This window comes from Heptranchias perlo, chromosome 10, assembly GCF_035084215.1.
Source record: "Heptranchias perlo isolate sHepPer1 chromosome 10, sHepPer1.hap1, whole genome shotgun sequence".
NCBI classification, from domain to species: domain Eukaryota; kingdom Metazoa; phylum Chordata; class Chondrichthyes; order Hexanchiformes; family Hexanchidae; genus Heptranchias; species Heptranchias perlo.
The window spans coordinates 23,951,495-23,979,305 of NC_090334.1; the positions used below are offsets into that span (position 1 = coordinate 23,951,495).

General features: G+C 42.4%; 1 protein-coding gene across 2 annotated transcripts in view; it reads left to right on the top strand.

Annotated features, from left to right (window-relative positions):
• LOC137326344 (gephyrin) overlaps positions 1-27,811 on the top strand; it is a 491,797-nt gene that overhangs the window by 404,927 nt on the left and 59,059 nt on the right. For both annotated transcript variants that reach the window (XM_067991340.1, XM_067991341.1), the window contains exons 12-16: positions 7,777-7,869; positions 7,972-8,027; positions 9,375-9,494; positions 10,196-10,254; positions 21,906-22,059. In XM_067991340.1, the coding sequence (XP_067847441.1) occupies positions 7,777-7,869; positions 7,972-8,027; positions 9,375-9,494; positions 10,196-10,254; positions 21,906-22,059 (482 nt within the window). The remainder of the gene's footprint in view (positions 1-7,776; positions 7,870-7,971; positions 8,028-9,374; positions 9,495-10,195; positions 10,255-21,905; positions 22,060-27,811) is intronic.

Genomic DNA, 27,811 nt, shown 5'->3' on the forward strand with positions numbered 1-27,811 from the left:
GTGACACTGTACATAGATTAAAGAGACAACTGGACATAAAGCTGTAGGAAAAAGGACTGAGGAAGAATTTGAAAAGGAGGGCAGTGGACTGCCCCAATCAAAAAGCGGGGAATTGTTGAACCCAGTGGCCGCCTTCTGCTCCAAAAATTATGTTTTATTCCTATTTTCCAGTTTTGGATGAGTAAGTCTTGTGCAGTTCAGCAATAATTTTGTTTTAAATACTCATGCAAGCAGTATTGAAGTGTTCTTTTGAAGTCTTTTTTTTAAGAAAAATTTTCATTTTGACCATATGAAGGAAGTTCCAAGTGTAGAGAATTTTGGGCTATAAATTGAAAGACAGCAAATAATTTTTTACTTGCATATTTATTAGATTTCCAGCCAGTTAACATTTCATTTTAACAGCCTACCATAATTCATTTGGCTCTTTGCCTGAAGCCATGTTCTCGATATCCCTCAGGACTTATTTTGCAAGGAAAACAGATTAATGACGAAACTTGGAGGAAAGATTTACTTAATTAGAAATCCTCATTTTCTGCTGCTGCTACAAAAGAACCCATAGTAAATTGAAGAACTATTTCCATTTCAACCCTGTGTGGGCTGTTAAAGTGCATTGCTTTATTCTCTAAATATATTGGCCTGCATTTTCCTCTGAGCAGCGAACGAATGGTGCCCGCCATTCATTAGACTTTCACTTACCCATAAAATGTTCTTAATTTTTTTTCACAGCATGTTCCTCCCATGGGGCGCTGAATCCAGCGCGGGGCCCTCTGCAGGGCATCTGGGACCTGTGTGAACAGGGCAAGCAACTGTCTATCCCCTTATCCAATCAGATAAAAGCACCTGATGAGCAGTGAAGAGTCAGAACCAGGAAGTGTGATCAATGTCTGATCAGGTATAGAAAGTGAAATACAGGGTAAGGAATATTGAATTAAGAGACCGATAAAAGAGATAGAAAGAAAAAGTAAAATAATTTTTTTTTAAATTTTTTAAATGTCCAATAACAATTATAATTTGAAGGAATGAGACTCCACATTTTTAAAAGTTAATTTTCATTACCAGAGAGGTTGTTTGGCAGTCGTTAAGACTTACCACACTGTTAAAAGGGTGCTTAGACATAAATGACTTGAGGTACCTTTTTTTGGTGAGATTAGTTCGTATCCATCAGTGCAGTGCAGGAACTTCACGCTGTCTCATTCATTTGAACGGTGAGTCAATCGGCGAGATGTCGTTCTCGGGCAGTTTACGGAGGAGCAGGGCATCTGGTACAGCAACTTCTGGATTTCCGTGTTTAACTGCACATGTGCAATCGGCAGTTGCTCTCCCATTTGCACTGAAATAACGGTGAGTGCTGTTAGGCTCACCATTATTTTTGCAGCAAAATCCAGCCCATTAGTAACCATATGCAGGTCAGGCATTAGCTCTGCCTGAGCAGCTCTTTGCCTTTTGGAATATAAATATAATAGTGTAATTCATAAGACAGCTTTTTCGACAGCACCTATCAAACCTGCAACCTCTACCACCTAGAAGGACAAGGGCAGCAGGCGCATGGGAACACCACCACCTGCACGTTCCCCTCCAACTCACACACCATCCTGACTTGGAAATATATCGCCGTCCCTTCATCGTCACTGGGTCAAAATCCTGGAACTCCCTACCTAACAGCACTGTGGGAGAACCTTCACCACACGGACTGCAGCGGCTCAAGAAGGCGGCTCACCACCATCTGTCAAGGGCAATTAAGGATGGGCAATAAATGCTGGCCTTGCCAGCAACGCCCACATCCCATGAATGAATTTTTAAAAAACTAAATGCAGCGTAAGAACATCAACAAGTATGCTTAAAGACGTCTACTGCAAGACTGTTGCCTCAACCCTGGTTAGCTGAGTATCCAGCTACCTCATTGGCAGTACTGGTGTGAAGTAGACATTATGGTATTTGTAATCTCTTGAACAGTAGTGGTCAGTTTTACTATAGTCTGGATCGCAGTACTGTTTTAAAAAGACAGAAATTGCTGGTGTTGCCTTCATCACATGTTAGGCTACAAATCACTAGGTGGTAAACACAGTGTGCTGCACTTAGCACCTTTCCCTTGAAATAAATTACCAAAACGTTGTGAGATTGATATGGTTGGTAGGTCAGCTCCGTGTTTTTTGCCTTTGTTTAATTTTGAATCCTTCACTGTTTGAATCCAAGGGTATGATTTTTACTTGGAGCCAGGAAGAGAGCGGATGGGTAGATTTTCGTGTGGGAAAGCCGAAAGTGAAGTGAGCGCATCGGGACCTGCGATCGCAACTCAGTTGAAAGCAATTATTTTTGCTTCTGGGTTTCGCGCCTCCAAGTTGCGCAGCGGGCCTGCTGCGCACCTGCATGATGCAATCTGAAGTCCACTATTTAACGGGCCAATGCAAACATGGATTTTGGAGGAGAAAGGAGGAAATGCACCCCTGGATTCCAAGAGATCAAGGGCAGCACCCAGGTTCACAAGTGCTTCACTTGAAGTACTCCTCGGTACAGTGAGAACCAGGAGGAAGGTAATTTACCCAAGTGATGGGAGGAAGAAAACTGGTTCTACCAACAAGAAGGCATGGCTGGAGGTGGATGAGGAGATGAGCAGCAGGAGCACGGTCCGCCGGTCTACAGTACAGAAAGCACTTTAATGATCTAACCAGATCAGGAAAAGTGAGTACAGCTGCTGATTCACCCACATCCTGTGGTATACAACACCCGCCCCCACCTTGCCTTGGCAAGCCTACTCCATCACATCACTCCTCACACCCACTTAAGTTGCAGCAGCAACCATCCTTCACCTCCCCATTTATGCACCCACCGCTGCCACTCACCCCAATCCTTATGCAATGTGACGCATCTATCTGACTGTCACCCTCACCCAATGCACTATCGGGTGAATACATGACCTTCACTCATTCACAGGTCTGTTTTTTTTTTGCCCCGTATAGGAGAAGACAGCGCAAAAGAGATGGGAGAGGGAGAGATCTGAAGGTGGCCCTCTACAAATAGTCCAGCTGACCAATGCGGAGGAGGAGGCAATGGAGATGAGTGGCAGATCTGCATCCCTATTAATCGGAGATGGAGAAACTGGGAACCCTCAAATGCCTGGTGACAGAACTTAAACATCTTTCACACACGTGATGACTTTATTTCATGAGTGACTGAACTATGAGAAGCCAGAGTATGGTGATTCGCAAGATTGTTACTTTGCCAGGACTAATCCATTGCACTTTCTGTTGTCCCCCAAGGCTTTCACGCATTGAAGAAGAATGTGCAGAGATGGATGACATCGATTCCTCAAAGGACCTCATTCCTTCTGAGGGTGCATCGTCACAGGACTTTCAGCCATGCACCAGCGCAGATACTCGGTGGGTCCTGTTAGCCAGCTAGTTGGGTTGTCACCTGGTGATTCACCACACACAAGTGAGCACAAGCAGACACTGGTGGCAGGGGCAGCTGTGGAGACCTCGCGTCAGAGGGCCCACTCCTCTCCAGGCTCTGCTCAGCTGGACGCAGATGCTGAAACCTCGGGGGCCATCGTTGAGAATGAGAATGATTGAGGTACAGCTGCACCTTTTGAGGGGTACTGGAAAATGGTGCCATGGAAACTCTCCACAATAGCGGAGAGGATGGAGGAGTCCAACTCCAACATTAGTGGGTTGATGTCGCAGGTAATTGCGAGAATGTCTGCTATGGAGAGAGTGGCCGCCTCCATGGAGCTTCAAGCACGGCTCTCAAATGAGCCTTTGCGGGCCATGTCCACGGCCGTGCAGGAGATGTCTGCCGCCTTCAACAGGACAGATACCTTATCTGTGGCCTTGCAACGAGTCACTGATCTTTCCTAGTGCAGGTGAAGCATTCTTTGGCAGGGCCCTCATGGGCTTCAAAACCCAGAGGTCGTAGACCAAAAGCATCTCAGCAGTCTGGGCAGGGATCTGAGCAACCTGCCACTACCTCTGCTGAGGCCACAGGGGATGCACCACATAGAAGCGGTAGGAAACGTAAGTTCAATCAATTGTAGTTCACCAGGTGTATGCACAAGGATGTTTGAAGAAATGTTAGCTTGTTAAACTTCCTTTTTTTCTATTGGCACATGAAATGTATTGATTAGCCCCACTTCCACGACTTGGCCATTATTGCGTGCCAAGTGTTAAGTCACCCTTTCATTTACTTCATGACGATACCCATTGGACAGATTTGCAGTGGGTGTATGCGTGGTTGAAGGAATGTTTTGTGCAAAGTGGGTTGGGGGGTGGGGTTTGTTGGTGATGCCGGCCTGAGTATATTAATGTCTCTCTCCTGTTATTAAGAGAACCTGTGAGAGATGAGGGCACCGTGGGCAGCAATGGGTGCCCCATCTTCATGCACCTCCTCGTCCTCTTCCTCTTCTTCAATGTCGCCAACAGAGGATGCTTGACGAGCACCTTCGTGCTCCTACAGCTGTAACCCTCTGTGCTGCACTATGTTGTGCAATACGCAGCACACGCCCCCCCCCCCCCCCCCCCCCCCGCATCTTCAACGTGCCTATGACTTGCTCAGTGACACACCTGGTGGTCATGTGGCTCTGGTTGAATCGCTTATGTTCCTCGTTGGTGGTGTTACTCACAGGTGTCATGAGCCATGTTTGCAGGGGGTAATCCCTTGTCTCCAACAAGCCAGCCCTTCAGTCTGTCTCTTGTTTGGAAGAGGTCTAGAATGTTGGACTGGCGCAAAACTAACGCATCATGACAGCTGCCAGGGAATCTGGCGCACACCTGCATAAATCGCTTCTTATGGTTCCACACCAGCTGTGAATTGATGAAGTGAAAGCCCGTTCGGTTTATGAAAACTCCTGGCTCACGAGGTGGTCCTTGGATTGCCACGTGTGTGCAGTCAATTGCGGCCTGTACCCATGGGAAGCCAGCCAGAGAGGCGAAATTCACTGCCCGCTCTTTCTGGCTAATGTCGTCACGGGGGAAGTTCACTTAATCGGACACCCTGGCAAACAAGCCATCCGTCACCTGCCTTATACATTAATGTACAGAGGACTGATACACCCTGGAGATGTCACCGGTGTCACTCTGGAAGGATCCAGAGGCAAAGAAATTGAGGGCAGTGGTTACTTTTACTGCAACAGGCAATGTGTGACCACCAGGTCCAGCAGCTCTTTCTCAAGGAAGCCGCAGGTGTCTGCGACCACCTGCTGACTCACTCTGAGCCTGCGTAGGCACTGCTGCTCAGAGAGGTCCAGGAAACTCAGCCTCTGCCTGTATACCCTCTCACGTGGGTGGTGCCTCCTGCGACCTCGGCCCTTCTGTTGCTCCCCTCTCTGCAGTTCTCCTGATCTTTGTTGCACACCTCTCTCTCGTGCACCTGCAGATCCCACCACAGCATGAGGTCACTGCTGTGGATGGTCGTTTTCCACCTCTTCAGATGTGCACTGGAATATGTCCATTGCGCCCCCTATCCTGATCTTGTCAGTTTGAGAGGCTCCAAAGTCTTGCTAAAGATATCTCAACACAAGAACTGTCAGTCTCGATGCAAAAACCCTCAGACAAACGTTTGCCTGAGAGGATTGAGAGACCAGGTGCAATACCTGAGCTTTTATTGAGATGGGTCAATCACAGGTTTAAAAGCCCAAATTAACTTCGGCTGAATCTTGTCTCCATTTCACTGGCGAGATTCACGAGCCCCGGGAAACCCATGCAGGAGACGTTAAATTTGTTTATATTTCGGAATCAATTAAAAAATACCTATCTCAAGTAGGTAAATTGCCCCGCTAATGATTCGCCTGCCAGTAGTAATTGACGCGACTTCCAAGATTCAGCTGCACGCACGCATCCAAAGGCGCCCACGTTAAACCCGGAAGAGGAGCTGGGTTGCAGTCGCAATTTTAAAAACCTGCAGTTTTGATGTCCAATCCACCCCCAACCCACCCATTCTTGGGGGTTAAAATTTTCTCTCCACCAAGTGTCATGAAAAATCAATGAACATTGAGTTCACCTGGCACATAATCACATTAACAGAAGACTTTTAAATTGGTGTCACAGGTATACTGGTTGCCAACAGTGTTCACAAGGCATGGAAACATGTTTGTAGGATTCTATTGCTGTGTCTCTTTTTAAGGTTCAGACAGGTCAGTTTGGAGCCTTAATGTCTGGTACAAAGAAACTGAAATCTGCCCTTATGTCTACGTTGTTTAGAGCACAAACTCCACTTCGACCACTACAGTTCTTTCACTTCCCTTTGTGGTGTAACGTAAATGTGCTAAATCTGTGCAAGATGGCTCCGATAGGAATATCCTAATGTCCACTCTATTGTCAGATACCTGATCTACATAGCCTTAAAAATGGCTCCATGCAGACAGTACTAATTTTCTTTTTTTAATTGGTTGCAACCCAATGCTCCTTTTAGACCAAATATGAGAATTTCTCCTGATCTCTCTCCTCACTCTTCTGGTGACAATTTTAAGTTGATGACCCCTCGTCATTGACTTCCAACCAGAGGCAGTGGTTTTCCCTGTTCATTCTATCAAATTTTTACGAACATCTGTTAAATTTCATTTTAGCCTTCTCTGCTGCAGTAGTATTCGTTCCAGTATCTCAAGTTTCTCCTCATAACTGTAGTTTCCCATCCCTGGCATCATCCTGGTGAATCTATGCTGTATACTCTATATGGCTTTCATGTCTTTCCTATAATGGGGCACCCAAAACTCCACATAACACACTAACTGTGGCCTAACCAGTGTTCTGAAAAAATTATTGTTACTTCTTGACTCTAGTACTCTATTCTCCTATTTATTGAACCCAAAATGCTGCTGGCCTTCTTTACGGCATTATCTACTTCTACTTGCACTTTCGGGGAATTGTGTATTTGAATGCCAAGGTTTCACTGTTCATCTACATTCTTCAGTGTTTTTCCATTGAATGTAACCTCCCATTTCTTGTTTTTCCTCCCAAAATGTATTGTCTCCCTCCAAATTCCACCTTTCTCATGATGGAAGCAGCTCACGCTGGGTGTTATTCCACAGCTGCCAGTAGCCCTTCAATAACTGCCCAAGTGGTCATTCTTTGTGTGATCAAAGACACCATGGTTGGGCAGGACTTCTACCTGCCACCATGACTCAGGCCCAGGTTCCTGGGTCAAATGTCATTAGATATTCATAGCGGGATCCCTGCCAGCAGGCTGAGACCAAGGCCTTCAACAGGTAAGCAATTGGAAGAAAAGGAGGCCCCTGCAATGCCCTCTCCCTCCTTTCAAACAAGTGTGGGGCCTTTCTTCCACTACCCCAGGCCTACTGCTACCTTTCTTTTCAGGTGGTTACGGGGAGCAGTGGTAGAGGAGCAGACATCAGGAAAAGCTGCCTTTGATCCAGGCTTCACCAGCATGTGGTGGGTGGAGAAGGGGTGGCCAGCTATAGTCCTGGCAGAGGGAGGGAAACTCAGGTTGGGGCAGGAGGTCTCATCACCTGCTTGTTCCTGCTATCCTGCTTGTTTTTGGGTGGGACGGCAGAGGAAAATCCAGACCCAGCTGTCAGAAGGCATCATGGCTGAGTCTGATCCTGCCCTGCTCCAAGGAGCTCTTTCAAGCAGTAATCACTGAACAAGCTTCACAAGTAGGAACCCCTACTCCAAGTAGTCCATGATGCTGAGGCCAGTTGTACCATCTGTAGCGCCAGCCCAGCTGTCATGAGTTAACTAACATAGAGCAGGGATTGAATTTGAAACTTCCCCACTGGATGAGCTTTCTGTCGCTTCATTGATGGAGTTTGTTTTCTTTGCTTTTTAGATGGCATGGGCCGAGTTCTAGCACAGGATGTGTTTGCAAAAGACAACCTGCCGCCTTTTCCAGCATCAGTGAAGGATGGGTATGCTGTACGAGGTAAAGAGCTTAATATATTCTTTAGTATGACAGCTGTTAATGATACATATCCTGTCTGAACAGCTTTAATTGGATATGTCCTATATTTTTAACTATTTACAGCTGCTGATGGTCCTGGTGATAGATTTATTATTGGTGAATCACAAGCTGGCGAGCCGGTGAGTACTGATGTTTGCTTCTCATAGAATTGGATTTAAAAACTTAAGGACAAGTAAACAGGAACTTTTCTGGTAAATGACTGATAAATTCCCTCGTCACAAGAACATAAATATCTAAAACTGAGAGTAGGTTACACAAGTTCAGGTGTGTGGAATTGAGGATAGACTCCTTTACGAAATTGCCAAGTCTATTGTTTCCATTCAGTTATTTTAAGGATTTTTAAAATGATTTGTTTTCGGGATGTGGGTGTCGCTGGCAAGGCCGCAATTATTGCCCATCCCTTGAGAAGGTGCTGGTGGGCCGCCTTCTTGAACCACTGCAGTCATTGTGGTGAAGGTCTTGTTATTCTCTGTAGTAGTTCAGTACAACTGAGTGGCTTGCTAGGCCACTTCAGAGGGGAGTCAAGAGTCAACCACGATGGTGTGGGTTTGGAGTCACATATAAGGACAGCAAGTTCCCTTCCTCAAAGAACATTAATGAACCAGTTGGGTTTTAATGACAATCCGACCGCTTCATGGTCACTTTTACTGTTACCAGCATTTTATTTTCATATTTTTTAAACTGAACTCAAATTCTCAAACAAGCTGGTAATATGAAGACTTTTTTTTTGGCCTTCACTTTTATTTTTTAGGGAGGAATTAATTTCCCTGTGATGATGTATGTATTTGTAATGAGCAATCATAGTGACCTCTTTAATGATTACAGATCCAAAATTCTTAAGTCTTCTCGCACATCATTTCTGAGCTCTCCAAATTTTGTTTTACTTTTAAATTATTAAACAGCACAAAACCACTTTATGTTCATTATCATTTGTGAGGAACACCCTTTTCTTGTTTTACTAAAGTGATTGCACATTGGGGGGGGGCGAGTACTATTCTAATCAGCATTAAGCGTACTTGTCAGTCAGTCAGAATGTTGTATGTAAGTAACTTATTGAACTATGGCATAATGAGACAGGCGGAAGTACAGTGGGTTGTGACTGAGGATACTTGGCTTGATTTTATTCATACTGGCTATCCTCTGCGAGGTTCACTTTTTTTTAGTGCAATACTGCTCCTGCCCAATTTATGAGATTGAGTTTCCCCGTCCGGAGATACAGCTTATGATTCTGTATTTGTAAAAGAATTTGGTGGGGGGTGGGGAGAGTAGGGAGGAAGAGGAAAGAACAATGTTCCAAATTATGTAACTATTCTTTTTGTCAGTACCAATTTTTTAATGAATTCCAAAGAAAATACTGCAGTGTCTTTCTTTCTAGATTTAGTTCACTCTGTATTGCACTGTAAGCTTTTGAAGCTTGACTAATAATCTCAAAGATGATTTTCTTTTATTCCTACATATTTTTGCAGCCCACCCAGACAGTGATGCCTGGTCAGGTGATGCGGGTAACAACTGGGGCTCCAATACCTTGTGGTGCAGATGCAGTTGTGCAGATTGAAGATACAGAGCTCATCAGGGAATCAGATGATGTAAGCATACTTTGATGATTTCACTCCTGTTCAATCCGTTTAACTGATGGAAAAATATTGTGAAATTATTCAAATGTTCATTGATTGATAAGAGCTTTTTAGTTGAGGATGAGGATAGATGCTAAATATTACCATGTTCATTTCATATTGATATTCTTTATGTATGCAGCATGATGTACTTCTAATCATGGTAAGTTGATAGCTATTATACTTTCTTTTGGGCACGGTAAACAGTGCTTACGTTTTAGTAGCCAGTCAAACTTATGATTTTTTTTCTCTAACATGCACACAGATATTGTTTATTTTTCTATGTGTAGATGCTTGTTCCATTTAATGAATTTCATAAAATATTTGTTTCAAAGTTTTTGTGTCCATTGGTTTCATTTTAATGTAACAAGATATGACAGCAAAAAGAATGCCGCATGTTAATTTTTGACATAGAAGAGCAATTTCTCTGTATTATCTCCTATTTATTCTCTGGGCGTTGCTGCCAATTTTTTCAATGCAATGCATCTGATTCATTACAGTGAAACCAAAAGCCATAATGTATGGCTGAGAATTATTACTCCATTTGAGCTCTACATGCCGCATTCCAGAATATCTTTGAGCAGTCATCAATAATGTTTATGGAATAAAAGACACAGTGACACTTGTGGCTTCCTTGATTTCCTGTTAGCTTATGTTGCAGTTTAATGTTGCAGGGCACAGAAGAGCTGGAAGTACGAATTCTGACACAGGCCCGTCCAGGCCAGGACATCAGGTCAGTGTCTGTATATTGCATGGCAATTCATCTCTCTACATTTGGTGACAGCATAACGTAATACATTTGGGAAGCACTGATTGTAAATGAGGGGAAGCTGGTGTAGCTAAATAATAAACAAATTCTATTTCTTTTTAACCACGAACTACAAGAATAAAATAGGGAATAACGTGAATAGAAACTGACAATCAGCTCAACGTGTTATGGCATCAACATTACAGACCATGCTACAAGTGTTCAATTCAGCACAATTCAAACTGTCCCCCTACATCTGTACCCTTCCTTGGAACCCAATAAGTAAAGCAAAAGCATTGATTGGTAGTTGCCATGTTAAGGGGTGAAATGTAGTTTGGTGCTGCAGGATTTAAAGGCTGGTAGCACCATAAAGGAGCAGTCACCCAAATAAATGGCTTGGGAGCACAGCAGCAGGTTACTGGCAAAATAATGTTTGTCGGGTCTGCAAGAGGGCAAGGAGCCTCTCGGTTCACTGCTGCAGCTGCAGCAATGTAGCTAGAGGGAGTCTGTCAGAGGAAGGGGGACTGTTTGGAATAAAGCGAAACAGTGGAAGGAGGTGTCCAGAGCAATCAATGAGAATGCCAATGCCACCAGCCTGCAACAGCAAACCAGTGCCAGAAAAAGGTTTACAAACTTCTCGGATCATGACAAGGCGAGAAGACCCTGCTGGACCTTTCAAGAATACACTATACCAAATATGTCTGCCCTCACATCGTATCAAACAACAAGAACAACTTTCATTTATAAGTGGGTTGAACACAGAATTGTTCCAGGCACTTTACAAATAGACGTATGGAAAATGCACACCAAGTCATGAAAGGCGAGACAAGAAGGGACGACCAGTTAGTTATTGAGGAGGATTTTAAACTCAATCATAGCCTTGCGTACAATCACCATACTAAAAGCCTCATGTGGAATCTAATTGCTTGGTGCTTGAACCTGTCCTCTCACCCATCGTGGGTTGTTTACTGGTAATGCAGTTTCAATTTTCTGGTTGTTTTTCAAGAAGACAGCCTTTGACACAGAGAGGGAAGTACAACAGGGGGCGGACTCTCTCACCCCCTATAAGGTGGAAGCTATCCAAATCCTCAGAAGATAGGCCACGATGGGTGTCAGAGATGTGGAAGTAAAAGATCAGGTGCCAGTGCAGGTTTGTGATGACATCCTGCCTCTCTTCCTTCTTATCCTGCTCTAACCCAATTAACTGTCTGCAGACGATTTCATGAAACCTTCGTATCACTCCTGCTGAAAGTGACGTTTCTCAACAACCCATTCAATCCGCTCTTTCACTTTTCCCCCTCCACATGTGCTGGAAGAAGTAGAACTAGGCACTATTGGATCTGGCCCTGCCAGAACTTCAGATCACTCACTGTCACTCACTCCCGTCCTCTCAGGCGCCAGCTCAGAGTCATCCACCCCAGGGGGATTAGAGATTGAGTCAGAGGGGGTTGACAGAATGATAAGAATGTGAAATGTGCTACCACAAGGAATATAACATAGATGCATTAGATAAGCATATGAGGGAGAAAGAAATAGAATGGTATCCTGATACAGCTAGATGAAGTCGGGTGGGGGAGGGGTGCTTATGTGGAGCGTAGACCAGTTGGGCTGAAAGGCCTGTTTCTGTGTTGTCGGCTCGATGTGACAGACAGAGCACAAGTGAGCAAGAACATGACAAGGGAGACATTGTACTTTGTCCCTTGGCCGAAAAGCCAAGGGATCCAGATGACAAAAGTCATGCTTTTGAAAAAGGATACTGTAGAGCATCAAAGGTATGTGTGGACACTGAGGGCTGTGTCAGATGGCTGATCAAGTGGAAGAATCCACTATCTACATATGCTGGATAGTTTTGCAGCACTACAGTTCATTCTGGAGCATCTGGCTTGCACATATGGCTGAAAGGACATAGGGCCAGGCTGCCCCTGCAGCAGCGCAAGAAGTGCAATCATCAGTCGATTCATCTCAAAAGTTAGCTACCATGAGACAAGACCACCCAAGACCCAAGAGATTCCTAATAGAATGCAGCGGTAACCAATTGCACTCCAGCCACTCAGGTCGCAGCCTGGAGAAACACATGGCTGGGCTTGAGGGTTCATACGTCACACACTGACACTAACAACAACAACCACTTGCATTTATAAAGCGCCTTTAATGTAGTAAAACGTCCCAAGGCGCTTCACAGGAGCGTTATCAAACAAAATTTGACACCGAGCCCCGTAAGGAGATATTAGGACAGGTGACCAAAAGCTTGGTCAAAGAGGTAGGTGTTAAGGAGTGTCTTAAAGGAGGAGAGAGAGGTAGAGAGACAGAGAGGTTAAGGGAGGTAATTCCAAAGCTTAGGGCCGAGGCAGCTGAAGGCACGGCCGCCAACGATGGAGTGATTAAACTCGGGAATGTCCAAGAGGCAAGAATTGGGGGAATGCAGCGATCTCAGAGGGTTGTAGGGCTAGAAGAGGTGACAGAGATAGGGAGGGTCGAGGCCATGGAAGGATTTGAAAACAAGGATGAGAATTTTTAAATCGAGGCGTTCCCGGACCAGGAGCCAATGTAGGTCAGTGAGCACAGGGGTGATGGGAGAACGGGATTTGGTGCGAGTTAGGATATGGGCAGCAGAGTTTTAGATGAGCTCAAGTTTATGGAGGGTGGAAGATGGGAGGCCAGCCAGAAGAGCATTGGATAGTCCAGTCTAGAGGTAACAAAGGCATGGATGAGGGTTTCAGCAGCAGATGAGCTGAGGCAGGCCGGAGACGGCCAGTATTACGGAGGTGGAAGTAGGCGGTCTTGGTGATGGAGCAGATATGTGGTCGGAAGCTCATCTCAGGGAAAGCACTTTGTTCAGAATCACAAGGCAAATGCACAGTATGAATTCTCATTAAAATTATAGCTGAACCAAAGAATTTATGCATGCAGACGTTGTTCCTGGCAAGTTTTGGAAGTTTCTTTCATCATGTGGCCTGAATGGGAACGTTGCATGATACATACAGAGAAGGGCCTGTTGATGATGTCTTATTAGCGGTGGGAAGGAAGAAGATGTACACAAGACTGTTAATGCAGTGACTGGATGTTATCAAGAGGTCTGCCTTACATGGCACGAATGTGTCGTGCAGCTAGCAACAAGTTGTTATCTGCATTCTTTTCAGGCTGTTATAGCTGCTGTTCCTCTTCCTGATTGCCCTGCTGCCCATAGAAGCCTTTGTCCTCGGGGGCCTCTATAAAGGAGCATCTGTGTAAGGCAGAATTGAGCGAAATGCAGGACACCACCATGATCCTTGAGACTTCACCCGCCTATTTTGTAGCATGCCCCCTGATCAATCCAGATGCCTGAAGCAACACTTCAACTTGCCAATAGTGTGCTCACTGATGACTCTGATGGATGAATGTGCCTTTATTATTAGCTCAGCTGGTGTTCCAGGAAAGCACATCTTTAGAGGATAAATTTGATCTTCCAAAAGCCACCCAGAGACTTACCGTTTTCTGGATCAAAGAGTGCGGGCACAGTGGGCTGCCTTAAAATGAAAGTATCTTGGCTACTCCCAGGGAAGCCATCATTTACTTTACATTATATGTGCTTCTGGTTGCAAATGAGTTGTGTGTTGAGAGAGTGGAATCCTTTACTGTTAATGTAGGTTTAAGCATTAAGCATGATGGTGTGTATGGCCGTGTTGATGCAATATATAATTCCTTGAACTTGTGAGAATCCTACCACTCTGCAATATGCAGTGCCCTGTCCTGCTGTCAATGGGGAAGATGAAACTGTAAGCTCGAGAGAATAGTGCACATCTGTAAATTGCTTACCACATCTGTGCACAGCTGTTAGACTAATATTACATATGCCTCCAGTAGCAGCCTAGAATAACATAACAGAATGGAAACAAAGGGCAATGGTGATCTTAACAACTACTGGCGGAACGGTGTCTGCGATGGAGGTGGGTGCAAATCTGCTTGCAATGTGTGTATTGACTCAGTGATGGATTCCTTTGCAAGGCAAACTCGCCACAGGTCGGGCATCTCTGCCTGTATACACTGGTGTGGGGGAAAGCAGCCAGTGAGTTCCATGCAGCCCAGGTACAGCCTCACCAGTCCAGTGTCCATCTGTGGCTGCTGCTGCTCCTCCTCTTCCATGAAGCAAAAATAGAGGGGCATTCGCAATGGGAAAGCCACTGTGCACTGTCGGAGATGGATGTGGGTGAAATGCAGCCCTCAGCAAATGGCACAAAAGTAAACAACAAGTTAATTGGAAACTGCAAAATTTAAGAAAAATTTTGAAAAATATTATTTTAATGTACTTCTTACGGTTCAGTTCAGACACTTCAATTTCTTTTAATGTTCTACCTGCTCCATGATGACAAGCAACCCTGGACACCCATGTTATACTGGTTTGTTTATGAAGGAGCGCAAATGAAATCACATTGGGAAAGGGGTCAAGCCCTAAAATGGGCTGAGATCTGGTGTTTTAGATCTCCACGGCATTCCTTCTGCCGCCTGCCTGATTAGCACCCCAAAAGCCTTGCTAAAATCCATGTACACTAAATCAAATGCGTTACCCTCATCGACCCCTCTTGTTACCTTCTCTCAAAATTCAATCAAGTTAGTCAGTCACGACCTTCCCTTAACAAATCCATGTTGACTGTCCTTGATTAACCCGTGCCTTTCTAAATGACGCTTTATGCTGTCCCTCAGAATTGATTCCAATAATTTGCCCACCACCGAGGTTAGACTGACTGGCCTGTAATTACTCAGTCTATCCTTTTCTCCCTTTTTAAACAACGGTACAACGTTAGCAGTCCTCCAATCCTCCGGCACCACGCCTGTAGCCAGGGAGGATCAGAAAATTATGGTCAGAGCCTCTGCTTTTTCCTCTCTTGCTTCTTTTAACAGCCTGGGATACATTTCATCCGGGCCTGGCGATTTATCTACTTTCAAAGATGTTAAACCCCTTAATACTTCCTCTCTCACTATGTTTATCCCATCCAATATTTCACACTCCTCCTCCTTAACTACAATCTCTGCATCGTCCCCCTCTTTTGCGAAACAGACGCAAAGTCTTCATTAAGAACCATACCCACATCTTCCGCCTCCACACACAGGTTACCTTTTTAGTCTCCAATCGGCCCTATGAAATGAACAGGATACTCTTCAAAAGAACTATTACTTTTGAGGGGAAAAAATCATAATGGCGGGATGCAAGATGCACAAAAAGTGGCTTTCACTATAATTCCTACCAGGTATGCTCATTGAAGCTACAGTGCAGATCTTCTGATTAATGCTGTTCGTAGTTCAGGTTAAGCTCATTGGACATGATAATTTTCTGCTCACTGCTGACCTCTTGCAAATGAATCCTTTTAATGTATTAATTGGCAAATTAACATGGACAACTTGGATCCTTTCTATGATGTCTAATTAGAATGTCAGTCATCTGCTGAATTTGTGGCTTGACCTAATTGTGATGCAAAGACATTGTGGACTTGGCTTCCTACAGTACAAACAGCAAACTTAATACAAACGTGGATCGTATTGTTCCCTCGCTTGAATCAACTTTTATGGGTGATTGGGTTCAAGAGTTTATGGGAGATTTAGAGCCAGTTTATCCAAATCCCCTTAATTTTGCAGGCTACTGAAATTTTGAGGGAAGAGAAAACAAATTTCACAGAATGCTGTTGATTATTCTACCCAGGTTACACTTATTTGAAGTTACATGTTCGTTAGTTGTCTCCATCTTCATGGGTTTGTTTGGGGTGCTGAGTGTCCTGCACTTGGCAGAATGCATGCCTTTTTTTATTTTTTCAGTCATTGGTTCAAATTGGCATTCAGTATTGAATAGATCAGTTGACTCCATTAGTCTCACGTTTAGAATGGATCATTGACTTTGTAAGGTTTTGAGATTAATTGCCACACCAACTGATGAGTCACAAAATATGGAATCACAACGCATGGTGGAGTAATAACATTTTTACGCTCTCCTCAAACATACTTTTTCTTGGACTGAATCCTCATGTAATATAGAACAAAGTTAGTTTTGAAATTGGTTTTGTATCTGAAAATCCAGTTTGTCATTTTAAAATCATTATTGGCCAATATTACAAGCTTGTGCCATCAATATTAGCAGCACGTTATTCCTGTTTGACTGAAGCTGTCAATAATAAAAGACCCTTACGTGATGTTTAAATTTAAGGTTTCAACTTATTCTGTGAAAATTCTCATTTGCATCCCTGTATGGAATTGTTGATCATTCAGTTGTAACCAAATCATGTGAATATAAAAAAAATCTATAATTTGTGAAAGACTCAAAGACTTGATAATGAAAGTTTGTTTTGTGTGCCCTTAAATACTTCTCAATTTTCTTGAAATCTTATTTTAAAAAAGCTCACATCCAAAATATCCAATAAACAAAATGGATGTCATAAATAATTCTCCTATAATTTCTCTTGACATTTAGCACTAAAGGCTTCCATTATTAACTTTCACATGGAATAATTTTACTGCTCTTAACATTGCAAGGTACACGGGCTCTATAATAATAAAAAAAATTTAGATCTGCATACACTTCCAATGTCAACTTTTTCTATTATAAATTCCAATATCCACATTTATAATGGAAACTGGCTTGTAATTGTATCATCTCCCCAGTTATGACACCGAAGTGCCTCAATTTTGCATCTCCCAGCTCCACAGCCTGTACTGCAGAGAAACTCCTTTGCATCAACCACTATTCTGCTTCCCAAATTGCTGTAAAATTTGCTACTCAATTATACATAAGTGTAAAACCAAAGCATACATAAATAAAGACAAAATGTATGACTATAAGATGGGGACTGAACCATATCTATGCACTGTGGTCCAATTATCCTCCACCCTCTAACTCCATTTCACCTGAAAATCACTGGGTTTGGACTCCGTGTGCCATGGGGGATGACAAGTGTTATAAAATAATATCTTTTAGATCTTGTTCATGTGAAATTGTAGCCAAACAAATAGACTAGGATTTTAAAATAAAAGTAAAGCTGCTAGGATTTCCTTTGCCTTCGTGGCCTTTGGGTAGAGTAAATAGAGTTTGGTCCAGGGGGAGGCAGAAACTCATTTTTTGTGATTGCCACAACCATAATAGGAGATGTCAAGCCAAATGATAATAGGCATTGTTTCAGATATGATCTAGCCAACAACTCATCAGATGGTGATGGGATGCTATCCTGTTCTCATCCACCCTAGAGATTAAAAATAATGTTGATCGCTAGCCTGTTGAGAGAGAGCTTGGGTTTTCTTCATAGGCACTTGCCTCTTGTGAAAGATCTTCTATATCTGACGTTTGGTGAGATGCCTTGTGAAGGATATTTGCTGCTATTTCTCCCTGCTCTGGAGTTCACTTAGCCTAAATTGGTTGCCACATTTCCTTCATTACAACAGTGACTGCACTTCAAAAATACTTCATTAGCTGTAAGGCACTTTGGTACGCCCTGAGGTAGTGAAAGGCGCTATATAAATCCCAAATTCTTTCTTTATTTTTTAACTGCATTTCCACATCATGGCAGTGAGACTGAACTCTGTATAGCTGTAATATCCCCCACCCCACCCCCACCCCCACCTCTCACATTCACCCAAGATCCAGTGAAAGAACTCTTTTTTAAAAAAAGACTGTAAGAATATTGAAAGGCTTCATTGTTTTGGTTTCAGAAAATGGTTTGAATTACTAGTGGAAGTTAAATACTATATTTCTTTTATTTTACTGACTTAACTTCTGTATAAATGTATGTCCTGCATTAAATTTGATTGGTAGATTCAGCCTCTAATATATGGTCAGACACCATATATGTTTTTCCACCAAGCGAAGAGGATAGGAATGCATGGTGGCAAACCATGTGGAATTCTGGTGCTCAATAACTTGGTAAAAGGGTCATTAATAATCTTGCAGCAGTTAATCACTCACTCCACACATAAGGCTATTGGTTTTGAATCATGGGAGGCCTGGGTCAGCCGATGAAGATACCCTTTGCTGTAAGTACGAATGGAGTTTTTTTGGGGGAAAAGCACTACGTTAACAAGTGCATCACAAGAGAAATGTGCTGTCTAAGAAGTTGGCAATTGTTCTAATTAACAAAAAGCTGTAGTTTGATTAAATTTCATTTCGAGACTTTAATTTGTGACTCTTCTCATGCTGTTAATTTAAAGTGACAAACAATAAAATGTGTATGTGCATTTTATTTAAAAAGATAGATTGCAGGAATTGAGAATTAAAAGTGAATAATGTTTAATTCAAAAATATAATAAGGATTTACTTTAGAATTAGAACTTTTAGAAAAAAAGTCTGGGTGAAATACGATGAGTTATGCAAAAAGTGGCCTTCATTGTATACGCCTTTGAGGAAAAGTGAATTTTCACCATAAGGCACAAGTGTGATATTCTGAACAAATCCACAGTGCAACAGAGGTTTTTTGGATGGGATGATTGTTGTATCATCACCACTGGCTTGTTTTTGTAATTAAGGCCTTTGCTTTTGTGAATATTTGAATTTGCCTCTTTTTGGAGAGCATGGGGAGGAAATATCCCACACTTCAGTTTGAAGCATCCCCTGTTCACCCAGCCATTATTCTAATTCACAATACTATCAATCAACATGGCATTTCCTTTTCCTACACCCTCTTTGAGTGCAGTTGCACTTGAATACTGAATTAGGCACTCCTCCTCCAAAATCAGTTATGCCAAAGTTGAACGTAAAGCTCCTGGTTAAGACGTGAACGCTGTAAAATTAACACTACTAGTTAGTTGCACTTATGTTTTTATGGAACAAGTTTTAAATATATTAATTTTCATTTCAACTCGGAAGGAAGTTATGTTGAAACTTTATAAAATACTGGTTCGGCCACAACTGGAGTATTGTGTCCAATTCTGGGCACTGCACTTTCGGAAGGATGTGAAGGCCTTAGAGTGGGTGCAGAAAAGATTTACTAGAATAGTTCCAGGGATGAGGGACTTCAGTTACGTGGATAGACTGGAGAAACTGGGGTTGTCCTTCTTGCACCAGGGAAGGTTGAGAGGAGATTTGATAGAAGTGTTCAAAATCATGAAGGGTTTAGATAAAGTAAATAAAGAGAAACTGTTCCCAATGGCAGAAGGGTCGAGAACCAGAGGACAGAGATTTACAGTGATTGGAAAAAGAACCAAAGGTGACGTGAGGAAAAACTTTCTAATGCAGCATGTGGTTATGATCTGGAATGCGTTGCCTGAAAGGGTGGTGGAAGCGGATTCAGTCGTGGCCTTCAAAAAGGAATTGGATAAATACTTGAAGGAAACAATTTGCAGGGCTACACATTGCTGCTCCTGTCGGCAGCCAGCCTGTTTAATCACCGTCAATTACATCGCGATCGCGTAGGAAAAGGTAAGTTGTTTTTTTCATTCGGGTTTGTCACGCACACCCTCACCCCTCTTCCCCCCGCCCCAGCTGCCATCCCGCCACCATTTCAAAATTGAGCCCATTGTCTTCCATTCTATTTGATCGCCTGTGTCTATCCTTCCATCCTTCAGTTCAGTTCCTAAAACAGATATTTATCAAGCTCTTTTTTGAAGGAGCCAGTTGACACAGAATTAACATTTTTCCTGGGAGTCTGCTACACAGACCTTCTTTGTGGGGCAAAAAAATCTTCCAATCTCTGGCCTCACTTGAGGCTCGCCACTTTTGTACATATTCCCTCTTTCTCTGCTCACGGCTTTTTAAATAATCTGTTTATATCCATATTATTTATGCTTCTCAGCATTTTTAAGTCCTGAATCATTTCCCTTTCAGTCATCTTTTCTCCAATGTAACAAGTTAACTTTTGTGAATCTCTCCTTGAGCCTTAACTCCTGTAATTATCCTTGTTGCTCTTCATTGAACTGCAGTCCCCACCACTTACACCGTCTCCATTTATTCCAGACAGCCGCCTGTATCAGGCAAATGGCACCAACCATTTGTCATCACCCTCGGCATCGCTTAAACAGTGTTAAGCAGACTGGCTATTTCAGGCAGTTCATGTTAATTGTATGATTTGTATCAATTGGGGTTAATTATATTCAGGTGGTGGGTCCCGATCTTTGATCAATTTTATAGGAGAGCTTGGCTTGGGTGTGGTATGTGTGCAAGAGGAATCTCTGTGAATGAAGGCTTGGAAGCTACTAAGGACCAGGCTCTAGTAATTTTTCCTTCACCACATGGCTATCCAATTTTAACAGTTCAAGCAGCGGTTTGGGGTCACCTTCCGTCTGCCCTGTCAATTGCCTTTCAACCAGCAGCACTGTTTTAATGAATTTGAATTATCCCCTTATTAAACGATAATCATAGAATCGTAGAAGTTACAACATGGAAACAGGCCCTTCGGCCCAACATGTCCATGTCGCCCAGTTTATACCACTAAGCTAGTCCCAATTGCCTGCACTTGGCCCATATCCCTCAAACCCATCTTACCCATGTAACTGTCCAAATGCTTTTTAAAAGACAAAATTGTACCCGCCTTTCTGAAAGACATTCACAAACTCAGTGGCAGCGGTTCGGGAATTTTGAAATTGACAGCAGTTTGTAGACAGCAACTGTCACAGTCTGACTGTTACTATAAGAGAAGCTGATGATTATATGAACAAAGAAACAGATGTAAATTTAGCCGTACACCGTGCAGCACTGTTGTAATGTATTTGAATCACCCCCTTGTTAAATGTTAATTTCTGAAAGACAGGCTGGTTTTATGGAGAAAAACATGAATGCTTCAGCTTTAATCCCAAACAGGAATTTTTAAAAATTATGATATAAAAACTGCTGGGTTTTATTTTGCTGGTCTAAATGTACTTTTTATGTTTTACAAGCACTTAACAGCGGCTTTTGAATCAAAGTTGCTTACATACGTCATGATACTTTCTGCTGGCCCATAGAGCTTGGCAATATTCCTTACACTTGCAATAACGTCTTATTAAAAGTGGTGACACTGGCAATATTTTGGGCGCTCACCTGCCATAAAATCTGTCAAATGTTATACCAGCCATCACATATAGCGGGTAAACCGCGTTCGCACGAATGTGCCCACTATAAGCAGTGGGTACTGTACTGCTAGGGTATTGATGGCAATGTGTCCTTTCCAATGAGTTGAACAGGGTTTAAAATGATCTGTTTTGGTTTATGATCAAACGTTCTTAAGATGGATCTCAGTAGCAAATAATTAAAGGGTTCCACATTGACTGGATACTTTCAATAAAATTAATAGTCAATAAACACAGCCAAAACTATTTTCTTCTTCACCTTTATCAACAGATATTCCTTCAACATGTACAAATTTCATGGTTCCTGCTGCAACATGAATTGGTTTCGGTTTATCCGTATTATATTTTATCTTCTGTTCATTAGCCCATCTACTTAATTTGAGCAGATTCTTAATACCTTTGTTAATTAAAGAGATGTGAATCATTTCACAATATCATTCACTACCAAATGTGAGAATAACAGTAACATTTATGGGAAAAATATAAAACTTCATTTTGACTAAAATGCAAGACTTATGAGCAAATTATGATGATTGAATATGTTGATATGGTGCTTCAGTAACCCAACAGTAATTCAGATTCTTGTTTTTTATTCAGAATCACTGTTTGAATTTGATGATTTTTTTTCTTCTTGTTCTTAGACCAATAGGCCATGATATCAAAAGAGGAGAATGTGTTCTAGCAAAAGGTACCCACATGGGGCCTTCTGAGATCGGCCTTCTAGCAACTGTTGGGGTTACTGAGGTTGAAGTTCACAAGTTTCCTGTGGTTGCAGTGATGTCCACAGGGAATGAGGTAAGTTTTATTACCTCTGAGTATGGGGTTTGGGAGGGTGTTCTAATTGGGTGTGTGTTCAAACACAGAAAACAAGAATTCTTTGAATTTTAACCAAAATGATCCAGTTAAGTTGGACTGGTTGATTTAATGAGCCAGATGCAGTGATGTCAGCTTACCTTATGCTGTAATTTTCCATTTTCAGCGTGTCCAGCGAATGAAACCATTCGATCCATTTTTAGTGTAATTGTATCAAATTTACTACAGCGTTGTGAGTTCCTAATCCGTGAACTCTTTACAAGATGCGGTTCAGCTGCTGGAGAAGTATTCAGCATTTCTCATCTGTTTTCCTACACTAAAATTCCCTGTTTCAGAATGAAGCTTATACTACAATTGAGAGATTGCCTGTGCTGAAATAATAAAAGTTCTGAAATGTTCTAAAGCTGTTTTCTATTAAAAAAAAAATCAGGGTAACAGGCCTGATTTTTTTGATTCACGGGTGATTTGCCGGCTATCTTGGATTGTGGTAATACTAGTCATTCATCAAATAAAAACACAATTTGAACACAGATTTAATGTCATTGGCAAAAGAACCAGAGATGACATGAGGAAATTAAATTTTACGCAGTGAGTTGTTAGGATCTGGACTGCACTGCCTGAAAGGGTAGTGGGAGCAGATTCAACAGTAACTTTCAAAAGGGAATTGGATAAATATTTGAAGGGGAAAAATTTTCAGGGCTATGGGGAAAGAGTAGGGGAATGGGACTAATTCGCTAGCTCTTTCAAAGAGCCGGCAAAGGCATGATGGGCCAAATGGCCACCTCTTGTGCTGTATCATACTATGATTCTATGAACAGAATTTACATGATCAAGTGATGAAAGGAGAGGGGGGGGAACGATCCCTGTTTCTTTTAATGAAAAACTCAACAGGTTTGCTGTTTGCTCTATTCTTTTTTTTTAAACTCACATGAACGGTTTAAGACAGGTTTTTTAAAAAAGCGCCAAACCGTCATTTCACAATGTTGCTGTTGCCTTTCCCGAGTTGCTGCCACCATCATGTATCGGCTTGCTGCTTTCATCTTCCAGTGTGCCGCCATCAACCAGAAGGTCACTGTCACGATGCAGAAGTATGCTATAAATGTCTATTGGCTCATCACTGCTATCTGCAGCTATGGTGAGACTCCACAAGATGGCCACAAGCCTCCAGTTGGAAACCGATAACGATTCAGCCTCCATGAGTACAGCAGCACTTACATGCAAGATTGCTTTTACGTTTCAGGAGGTTAGAGGCTGTTGGCAAAGCCTCCATTAACCTTTACGTAGACAAAGCTGCTGTGTGTGAGCACACCACCACCATCTGCAATTTAAGTCCTGCCAACCAGGAACTTACTACGATCCTTCCCATTGACAATGCAACAGTGACCATACATATTGCTCCGACCCATATCTTTCTCAGTACCCTTCTCCCCGAAGGCTGATGCCACGATTGATGAAGTTGTTATCATCTTGCTTTAGATGCTGCAACAGGCGATGGATGTGACACCATGATCCATGCGCTGGCCACTGTCCACAATACTATTACCACCCTTCCCTGAAGAGAGGCATAACATTCACAAAGCAGCACCACTCTTTCTCTCTTTGCAAATTGCTATTGTCTATGTGGTCACTCTCCACAAAATTGTTGCCACTCTCCCAAGAACGTGCTTGGTACCACAGCAAGCCGATTACTGCTCTTCCTTAAGATGCTGCCGTGAAACCCTGATGTTAATATTAACCTTTATGAATACATATGAATGTAATAAGCAATACAATGGCTAAAAAGCTTTAACTTCAAAATAACTTCAGATTGTGCAACAGTATTTAAACAATGACTCCATTACTTGCTGAGAAATGGTCTAAGGTTGAAGGCCTGCAGCAGCATGGTTCTCCTCATTCAAACTGTTTCCGCTGTTGTGACTTGGAGAGCAACAGTAAATATTTCAGCTTACCATGCTTCTTCCAATGTGCATGTCTTGTAAAATATCCAGAAATGCATTTTTAAGCTGAGTTTTCAACTGAAATTTGTGTGAGGGTCTCTTAAATTAGGAAAATATTAACAGATGTCATTTGTGAAGCGGGCTAGTTTTCTCTGTACGCTGAAAGGAAAACCTCTTCACTTTGTTTCAAAATCAGCCATGTGGTATATCGTCTTCAGATCTTCCATGCAAATTCCAGTGTTACTTTCGTCTCGGTTTGCCAGTTGTAGTATGTTATATTATTTGCAGTCCTGTAATGTCAATTTCTATTTCTCCACACAATGCTGCCTGACCTGCTGAGATTTTCCATCTTTTTCTGTTCTTGTTTTTGAAGTATGTTATAGACTTAAAAGAAGAGAGTAGAACAGTCAGATTAACTGAAAGGAATGCAAGATAGTTCATTGGAAAAATAAATGTTGGACATGCTGTGGGTTGAAGCTTTACAGCTAGCAATTAAATACAGTTGACTTGCTTTAATGTGCAGTCAACTAATTTTTTTTAAAATTTGATGCAACACAAAAGCTGTCATTTCTGTTTAATGTTGTGGAAAATTTCATTTTTAATTCCCTGCGGTCCTACAAGAGAAGAGTGGGGAGAATTTCTGCTTTGTTTCTGTCCATAAACAATATCTCATCACTTCAATTTAATAATATTTCATCTGGTTTATAATTTTTAGAAGCAAAGCAGTGATGGGGTAGAAAAATGCAGCAGAAAAAAATAAGATTGATTAACACTCACAGTTTCACCCAGGGAGAGGTATTGATGAATGGTCCTGGTGATCCAGAACCGAGGAGACCTCCATCTTCATCTCCACTAGCTGGGAGGGGAATTTGAAAATAATTGAGAAACTTTTTTCAAAATCAAAAATTCTTTCCTCAAACACTAGATTCCTGGACTCTATACATATTTCCAATTGTAAATCAATACACATTTCATTTAATTTAATGTTAAAAATCTTCATTGTGTTTTCCAGATTTGATAAATAATTTCGCTATATGACTCACTGTTTTTAAAATTAGCTATAAGGAAGCTTTTTGCATAACTACAAACAGCAGGGAAAAAGAGAACAAAAGATGCTCAGTTTTCTTTTAGTCTGTTGTCAGCAAATTAAAAGTGGAAAAAAAAGTGAATTTAGTCTGTTTTTCTGACTGATTTTTTAAAATCCACGATCACAGTACACATTGACAATGAGTCATCAACACGTGGCACGGTATTTTGGTATCCCAGTGCTTTCTACAACTGAGTGATAGAATACGGGTTCGGCCCTACAATTGTAAACAGCTGCTGTATACTAAGTTATTGTTGTACAGATACTCCTCAAACTTACTCATGATAATCAATCCCGGTATTTTTCACAGATGGCAGTGAGATCTGTAGTTGCCCGTGTCTGTTTTATTCCCATTTTTGATCATGGGCACCAGATTGCTCTATTTCCCATCTACTGGTACCTCCTGAATGTCCAGTGACTCTCAATGTCCAGTAATGGTTGTCAGTGTTTCATAAATCTCCTCATACTCGTATACAAGACAACCCCTTCAAGATTCCACTGAAAAAATAATCCATGACCCTCATATAAGATGAATGCTTTTATCCAAAATTCTCAACTCCATGTCAACTGATGTCCATAGATACATTTTCTTTTTCACATTTTGAACATGGTATTCTGATCAGCTATTGCTTTGCCTCTCTAGTACTGTGGTATATCTCCCCTCTCTTCGCCCCACCATTGCAGGCCGTGCCTTCAGTCGCCTATGCCTCATGCTCTGGAATGCTCTCCAGCTCCCTCTCTTCCTTTAAGACCCCCTTAAAATCCACATCTTTGACCAAGCTTTATGTTACGCATCCTAATATCTCCTTTGGCTCAGCATCTATTTTTTTGATTATTACATAGAATGTACGGCACAGAAACAGGCCATTCGACCCAACTGCCGGTGTTTATGCTCCACACGAGCTTCCTCACAACCCTCTTCAATCTAGCTCTATCAGCATATCCTTCTATTCCTTTTTCCCTCATGTGTTTATCTAGCTTCCCCTTAAATGCATTTATGCTATTCGCCTCAACTACTCGTTGTGGTAGTGAGTTCCACATTCGAACCACTCTCTCGGTAAAGAAGTTTCTTCTGAATTCTCTATTGGATTTATTCGTGACTATCTTATATATGGCCCCTAGTTTTGGTCTCCCCCATAAGTGGAAACATCTCTACGTCTACCCTATCAAACCCTTTTATAATCTTAAAGACCTCTATCAGGTCAACCCTCAGCCTTCTCTTTTCTAGAGAAAAGAGCCTCAGCCTGTTCGATCTTTCTTGATAGGTATAACCTCTCAGTTCTGGTATCATCCTCGTAAATCTTTTTTACACCTTTGAAGTGAAGCTCCGTGGAACATTTTTCTATGTTAAAGACACTATAAAAATGGACACTTGTTGTACTTAAATGACTGCTCTCTCTCCTGACTTTACTCCTGCTCCCACTGTTGATTTTAAAACTCTTCATCCTATATCTATCCTCCTGAGCTTTCTCCAATTTTAGATTGGCAGTGGGAAGTTAGACTCCAGAAGATGATCCAGAACGTGCTGGACTCCACCATTGTCGAGGGTAGGGATGTCCATGAAGCCTCCTACTTCAGTTCGTTGCTTAATTGTCCACCATGTGAGTGCAAAAAATAAGGCTGAAGCATTTACAACCATCTTCAGCCAGAAGTGTTGAGTGGATGATCCTTCTTGGCCTCCTCCCGAGGTCACCACCTGGCACACCACTATTCATGACTGGGATCGTTTAGCTCTGTCTATAGCATGCTGCTTTCTCTGTTTAGCATGCACATGGTCCTACGTTGTAGCTTCACCAGGTTGGCACCTCATTTTCATGTATGATCGGTGCTGCTCCCAGCATACTCTTCTACACTCCTCATTGAACCAGGGTCGACCATGAGGTTACAGATTGTGGTGGTCTAGAATGCTGCTAAAGGCCCTCAGCACGTCATGGATTCCCAGTTTTGAATTGCTAGATCTGTTCTTATCTATACCACTTAGCACATTGGTAGTGACAATGGAGAGTGTCTTCATTGTGAAGACAGGACTTGGTCTCCACAAGAACTGTGCGCTGGTCACTCCTACCAGTAGTGCCATGGACAGACGTATCTGTGACAGGTAGATTGATAAGGACAAGGAGGAGGTTATTTCCTCATGTTGGTTCTCTCGCCACCTGCTGCAAGTCCAGTTTGGCAGTTATGTGTTTCAGGACTTGAGCAGCTTGGTCAGTGGTAATACTACCGAGCAACTCTTGGTGATGGACATTGAAGTCCCCCACCCAGAATCCATTCTGTGCCCTTTCTATTTTCAGTGCTTCTATGGAGGAGTACTGATTCATCAGCGGAGGAAAGACGTACGTAGTAATCGCCAAGAGATTTCCTTGCCCATGGATGACCTGAAGCTGTGAATCTTCATGGGGTCCGCAGTCAAAGTTGAGGACTCCTAGATCCATTCACCCCCAACTGTATACCACTTTGCCCAGGGATAAATACAGGGATGGTGATTAAGGAGTCTGGGACATAGGCTGATAGGTATGACTGTTTCAGGCTCTGGCATGACCAGTATGTGGGATAGCTCGCCCAACTTTGGCACCAGTCCCCAGATGTTAGTAAGGAGGACTTTACAGAGTCAACTGATCTGCATATACCTTCGTCATCGCCTGATTCAATAACCTGTGGTCCATCCGGTTTTATTCTTGCTATTCTTTGTAGCAATTTGATACAACTGAGT